A 7,962-nucleotide genomic window follows, 5' to 3' on the forward strand; every position below is an offset into this window, starting at 1 on the left:
AGACAGTCTCACCTCCATGCAGACAGACAGTCTTACCTCCATGCAGACAGACAGTCTTACCTCCATGCACACAGACAGTCTCACCTCCATGCAGACAGACAGTCTTACCTCCATGCACACAGACAGTCTTACCTCCATGCAGACAGACAGTCTCACCTCCATGCACACAGACAGTCTCACCTCCATGCAGACAGACAGTCTCACCTCCATGCACACAGACAGTCTTACCTCCATGCAGACAGACAGTCTCACCTCCATGCACACAGACAGTCTCACCTCCATGCAGACAGACAGTCTCACCTCCATGCACAGAGACAGTCTCACCTCCATGCAGACAGACAGTCTCACCTCCATGCACACAGACAGTCTCACCTCCATGCACACAGACAGTCTCACCTCCATGCACACAGACAGTCTCACCTCCATGCACACAGACAGTCTCACCTCCATGCACACAGACAGTCTTACCTCCATGCAGACAGACAGTCACACAGACAGTCTCACCTCCATGCACACAGACAGTCTCACCTCCATGCAGACAGACAGTCTCACCTCCATGCACACAGACAGTCTCACCTCCAAGCACACAGACAGTCACACCTCCATGCAGACAGACAGTCTCACCTCCATGCAGACAGACAGTCTCACCTCCATGCAGACAGACAGTCTCACCTCCATGCAGACAGACAGTCTCACCTCCATGCACACAGACAGTCTCACCTCCATGCACACAGACAGTCTCACCTCCATGCAGACAGACAGTCTTACCTCCATGCAGACAGACAGTCTTACCTCCATGCACACAGACAGTCTCACCTCCATGCAGACAGACAGTCTTACCTCCATGCACACAGACAGTCTTACCTCCATGCAGACAGACAGTCTCACCTCCATGCACACAGACAGTCTTACCTCCATGCAGACAGACAGTCTCACCTCCATGCACACAGACAGTCTCACCTCCATGCACACAGACAGTCTCACCTCCATGCACACAGACAGTCTCACCTCCATGCACACAGACAGTCTCACCTCCATGCACACAGACAGTCTTACCTCCATGCAGACAGACAGTCACACAGACAGTCTCACCTCCATGCACACAGACAGTCTCACCTCCATGCACACAGACAGTCTCACCTCCATGCACACAGACAGTCTCACCTCCATGCACACAGACAGTCTCACCTCCATGCAGACAGACAGTCTCACCTCCATGCACACAGACAGTCTCACCTCCATGCAGACAGACAGTCTCACCTCCATGCACACAGACAGTCTCACCTCCATGCAGACAGACAGTCTCACCTCCATGCACACAGACAGTCTCACCTCCATGCACACAGACAGTCTCACCTCCATGCACACAGACAGTCTCACCTCCATGCACACAGACAGTCTCACCTCCATGCAGACAGACAGTCTCACCTCCATGCACACAGACAGTCTTACCTCCATGCAGACAGATAGTCTCACCTCCATGCACACAGACAGTCTCACCTCCATGCAGACAGACAGTCTCACCTCCATGCACAGAGACAGTCTCACCTCCATGCAGACAGACAGTCTCACCTCCATGCACACAGACAGTCTCACCTCCATGCACACAGACAGTCTCACCTCCATGCACACAGACAGTCTCACCTCCATGCACACAGACAGTCTCACCTCCATGCACACAGACAGTCTCACCTCCATGCACACAGACAGTCTCACCTCCATGCACACAGACAGTCTCACCTCCATGCACACAGACAGTCTTACCTCCATGCAGACAGACAGTCACACAGACAGTCTCACCTCCATGCAGACAGACAGTCTCACCTCCATGCACACAGACAGTCTCACCTCCATGCACACAGACAGTCTCACCTCCATGCACACAGACAGTCTCACCTCCATGCACACAGACAGTCTCACCTCCATGCAAACAGACAGTCTCACCTCCATGCAGACAGACAGTCTCACCTCCATGCACACAGACAGTCTCACCTCCATGCAGACAGACAGTCTCACCTCCATGCAGACAGACAGTCTCACCTCCATGCACACAGACAGTCTCACCTCCATGCAGACAGACAGTCTCACCTCCATGCACACAGACAGTCTCACCTCCATGCACACAGACAGTCTCACCTCCATGCACACAGACAGTCTCACCTCCATGCACACAGACAGTCTCACCTCCATGCACACAGACAGTCACACAGACAGTCTCACCTCCATGCAGACAGACAGTCACACAGACAGTCTCACCTCCATGCACACAGACAGTCTCACCTCCATGCAGACAGACAGTCTCACCTCCATGCAGACAGACAGTCTCACCTCCATGCACACAGACAGTCTCACCTCCATGCAGACAGACAGTCTCACCTCCATGCACACAGACAGTCTCACCTCCATGCACACAGACAGTCTCACCTCCATGCACACAGACAGTCTCACCTCCATGCACACAGACAGTCACACAGACAGTCTCACCTCCATGCAGACAGACAGTCACACAGACAGTCTCACCTCCATGCACACAGACAGTCACACAGACAGTCTCACCTCCATGCAGACAGACAGTCACACCTCCATGCACACAGACAGTCTCACCTCCATGCACACAGACAGTCTCACCTCCATGCAGACAGACAGTCTCACCTCCATGCACACAGACAGTCTCACCTCCATGCACACAGACAGTCTCACCTCCATGCACACAGACAGTCTCACCTCCATGCACACAGACAGTCACACAGACAGTCTCACCTCCATGCAGACAGACAGTCACACAGACAGTCTCACCTCCATGCACACAGACAGTCTCACCTCCATGCACACAGACAGTCACACAGACAGTCTCACCTCCATGCACACAGACAGTCACACAGACAGTCTCACCTCCATGCACACAGACAGTCACACAGACAGTCTCACCTCCATGCACACAGACAGTCTCACCTCCATGCACACAGACAGTCTCACCTCCATGCAGACAGACAGTCACACAGACAGTCTCACCTCCATGCAGACAGACAGTCACACAGACAGTCTCACCTCCATGCAGACAGACAGTCACACAGACAGTCTCACCTCCATGCCCACGGCCCGCTCCAGCCTCTCCCTCTTCACTCCTCTCCTCTCCCGGCCTCCTCCTCCTCCTCCTCCTCCTCCTCCTCTGGGGAGGCCCATCTCCTCCTCCTCCTCCTCGGTCTCTGAGTCCTGCTCTGATCCGCTGTAGGTGACCTCCGCCTCGGCCACGTGATGCAGCGGGCCGCCGGCCACAGGCTGGCCGCTCATAGCGCTCTGTGAGCCGGGGAGCAGCAGGCTGGAGGAGCGCTCCTCATCCAGAGAGATAGAACAGAGGAGGGTCTGATCATCAGTTATCGATCAGATTATCAATGAAATGACTGATTAATGATCAATAACAGACTCTCAGTCTGACGTCACTGGGAGAAATAAAGTTGAGAACATTTTGAAGCTAGCCCGTTAGCCGCTAAATGCTAACTAAACTAAACACACACACACACACACACACACACACACACACACACTGGTCGATAATTATCTATATCGACAATATATCGGTATCGATATTTATATCTATAATCGGTTTAAATGTGATTAAAGTTGATCAGAAAGACGTCGCAGAATATAAACGTGTTCATGTATTAAACGTCCCTCTGGCAGCACGTTGTGTGTGTGTGTGTGTGTGTGTGTGTGTGTGTAACGGACACATACGCACACACACACACGCACGCACGCGCAATGCATGGGTGCATTATTTTTACCTTGACTGGTGTGTTAAGGCACAGTGTGTGGTACTCATTGTTTTTACTTTAATAGTATCAATACTGCGATGTAGAAATATTAAAAAATAAATAAGTCCGGAATTAAAAATGTACTTGAGTAGAAAGTACAAAAGTATTGGTATCAAAATGACTGTTCACATACTGTGTACTTTATTTTACTTATTATTATTATCATTACTTATTATTATTATTATTATTATTATTATTATTACTATTATTATTATTATTATTATTATTATTATTATTATTATTATTATTATTATTATTATCATTACTTATTATTATTATTATTATTATTATTATTATTATTATTATTATTATTATTATTATTACTATTATTATTATTACTTATTATTATTATTATTATTATTATTATTATTATTATTACTATTATTATTATTATTATTATTATTATTATTATTATTATTATTATTATTATTATCATTACTTATTATTATTATTATTATTATTATTATTATTATTATTACTATTATTATTATTATTATTATTATTATTATTATTATTATTATTATTATTATTATTATTATCATTACTTATTATTATTATTATTATTATTATTATTATTATTATTATTATTATTATTATGATGTATTGTTTACATACTGTATACTATGATTAAACACTCTTTATACAATGATTAAATACAATTAAAGGATAAAATATAAGCAGGAAATATAATGTGTCAAATGTAGATACATGCCAAGTAGTAATACCAAGAGCAGACACAAGAGGGCAAACTACTTCTGTCCATATATAGACACACATGCCCTTATATGGTGAGGTGGAAGCTGGTTGAGCAACTTCCATTCAAATGAAGGGTCCATTTGGTTCCTATAGCAATCTATCATTTATCTGGGAACCCCCTGGAACCCTCTCGAGGACCCCTGGGGACCCCCGGACCACACGTTGAGAACACAGTGAGACAAATACTTTTAAATCTGCATTTCCTTAGAGAACTGCATGTGTACAAGATTATTTCCATTTAAAATCCTTAAAGGGTAAGAGATATGTTTGGGTTGAAAACAGAGTGTTTTTGTTAAAAAGTTAAAGCTCTATATTGTGATAGTAATCATTATTATAAAGAAAAACATCACATGGATGCACCTGGACGTATCATCAGTGTTGATGGTCGTCGGTCGACGGGTGTTTCGGGTCTCACAACAACACACACCCTCACCCAGGTGACCCAGCCGGGGTTGATCAAGCCCCGACTTACGTCCCAGTAGCTACTGTACCCACGGTCAGTCCTCTTAGGTCAGTATCTACCCACGGTCAGTCCTCTTAGGTCAGTAGCTACTGTACCCACGGTCAGTCCTCTTAGGTCAGTAGCTACCCACGGTCAGTCCTCTTAGGTCAGTAGCTACTGTACCCACGGTCAGTCCTCTTAGGTCAGTATCTACCCACGGTCAGTCCTCTTAGGTCAGTAGCTACTGTACCCACGGTCAGTCCTCTTAGGTCAGTAGCTACCCACGGTCAGTCCTCTTAGGTCAGTAGCTACCCACGGTCAGTCCTCTTAGGTCAGTAGCTACCCACGGTCAGTCCTCTTAGGTCAGTAGCTACCCACGGTCAGTCCTCTTAGGGAGAGACAGGGCCCCTCAGTCCGCTTCTCCAGAACTACTCTGCCGGGACCAGGGGAGAGGAGAGGCTCTGACACGTGGAGGGACTAGGCTCTGTGGATGGCCTCCTGGCCGGGCTCCTCCTCCGGCTCACCAGGTCCAGGACCTGAGTGTTGCACCAGACTCCCCCGTTCCAAACTCTCATTCCGGCGTGATGGTTTCTTGGGCCGTGGTGGTACTGCAGGCTCCCCTTGCGGCTTGCCTGAAAGGCCCTCCTTAAGGTCCTCATAGTGGAACCCATACTGCTCCCGGATGCCGTCTACATTCCGGCTGTCAACCGTCTCTCTCCAGTGGCCAAACACTGTAGTGTTTGTTCAGTAACAGTGTTAAATAGCTCTATATTGTGATAGTAATCATTACTATAGAGTGTTTGTTCAGTAACAGTGTTAAATAGCTCTATATTGTGATAGTAATCATTACTATAGAGTGTTTGTTCAGTAACAGTGTTAAATAGCTCTATATTGTGATAGTAATCATTACTATAGAGTGTTTGTTCAGTAACAGTGTTAAATAGCTCTATATTGTGATAGTAATCATTACTATAGAGTGTTTGTTCAGTAACAGTGTTAAATAGCTCTATATTGTGATAGTAATCATTACTATAGAGTGTTTGTTCAGTAACAGTGTTAAATAGCTCTATATTGTGATAGTAATCATTACTATAGAGTGTTTGTTCAGTAACAGTGTTAAATAGCTCTATATTGTGATAGTAATCATTACTATAGAGTGTTTGTTCAGTAACAGTGTTAAATAGCTCTATATTGTGATAGTAATCATTACTATAGAGTGTTTGTTCAGTAACATTGTTAAATAGATCTATATTGTGATAGTAATCATTACTATAGAGTGTTTGTTCAGTAACAGTGTTAAATAGCTCTATATTGTGATAGTAATCATTACTATAGAGTGTTTGTTCAGTAACAGTGTTAAATAGCTCTATATTGTGATAGTAATCATTACTATAGAGTGTTTGTTCAGTAACAGTGTTAAATAGCTCGATATTGTGATAGTAATCATTGCTATAGAGTGTTTGTTCAGTAACAGTGTTAAATAGCTCTATATTGTGATAGTAATCATTTCTATATAGTGTTTGTTCAGTAACAGTGTTAAATAGCTCTATATTGTGATAGTAATCATTACTATAGAGTGTTTGTTCAGTAACAGTGTTAAATAGCTCTATATTGTGATAGTAATCATTTCTATATAGTGTTTGTTCAGTAACAGTGTTAAATAGCTCTATATTGTGATAGTAATCATTACTATAGAGTGTCTGTTCAGTAACAGTGTTAAATAGCTCTATATTGTGATAGTAATCATTACTATAGAGTGTTTGTTCAGTAACAGTGTTAAATAGCTCTATATTGTGATAGTAATCATTACTATAGAGTGTTTGTTCAGTAACAGTGTTAAATAGCTCTATATTGTGATAGTAATCATTACTATAGAGTGTTTGTTCAGTAACAGTGTTAAATAGCTCTATATTGTGATAGTAATCATTAGTGTTTGTTCAGTAACAGTGTTAAATAGCTCTATATTGTGATAGTAATCATTACTATAGAGTGTTTGTTCAGTAACAGTGTTAAATAGCTCTATATTGTGATAGTAATCATTACTATAGTGTTTGTTCAGTAACAGTGTTAAATAGCTCTATATTGTGATAGTAATCATTACTATAGAGTGTTTGTTCAGTAACAGTGTTAAATAGCTCTATATTGTGATAGTAATCATTACTATAGAGTGTTTGTTCAGTAACAGTGTTAAATAGCTCTATATTGTGATAGTAATCATTACTATAGAGTGTTTGTTCAGTAACAGTGTTAAATAGCTCTATATTGTGATAGTAATCATTACTATAGAGTGTTTGTTCAGTAACAGTGTTAAATAGCTCTATATTGTGATAGTAATCATTAGTGTTTGTTCAGTAACAGTGTTAAATAGCTCTATATTGTGACAGTAATCATTGCTATAGAGTGTTTGTTCAGTAAAGGAGTCTCCATGTCTCTAACAGCTCTTTATTAAACAGAACATGCATTTTCAGTGCTCTCTCCTGATTGGCTTAAATGTTGTCACCATACCTGAACATGTACTATATTGTGTTTACTAAAGAGATGGAGAGACCTCTGTGACCCAACAAACGCTCTGTAGCAATGATTACTATCACAATATAGTACTTTAACCTTTTAACAAAATACATTTAAATACCCCAAAATATCACTCACCCTACCTCTAAGTACAGTAGGCCTACTAGAGTATGTACTTAGTTACTTTACACCACCAAGTAAAACTTAGTAGAAATTATGTAGATTTAGTTGACTAATACTAGAGAAAAACTAAAACATTTCAGATGACTAAAATATGACTAAAACTAAATGGAATCAAAATTTGCTGTCAAAATCAACACATATTTGTTTTGATATTCTACTGTTTAGACTGATGATAGGTTCTTGGTTTCCCTATGATCCTATATTACTATTTATATACATTTCATGTATTACCTCGTGTTTACTGTGTTTACTGTAGAT

At 42.4% G+C, this 7,962-nt stretch overlaps 1 protein-coding gene across 1 annotated transcript in view; it reads right to left on the bottom strand.

The window, feature by feature from the left end:
• Positions 1 to 3,688, bottom strand: part of LOC308078568 (serum response factor-like) — a 48,881-nt gene extending 45,193 nt beyond the window's left edge. Inside the window, exon 1 of the mRNA XM_080419777.1 lies at positions 3,085 to 3,688. Within this exon, the coding sequence (XP_080275903.1) occupies positions 3,085 to 3,291 (207 nt within the window). The 5' untranslated portion in view covers positions 3,292 to 3,688. The remainder of the gene's footprint in view (positions 1 to 3,084) is intronic.
• Positions 3,689 to 7,962: the final 4,274 nt, after the last annotated feature.

The sequence above is a fragment of the Gymnoscopelus braueri genome (assembly GCF_963280865.1).
Source record: "Gymnoscopelus braueri genome assembly, chromosome: 2".
NCBI classification, from domain to species: domain Eukaryota; kingdom Metazoa; phylum Chordata; class Actinopteri; order Myctophiformes; family Myctophidae; genus Gymnoscopelus; species Gymnoscopelus braueri.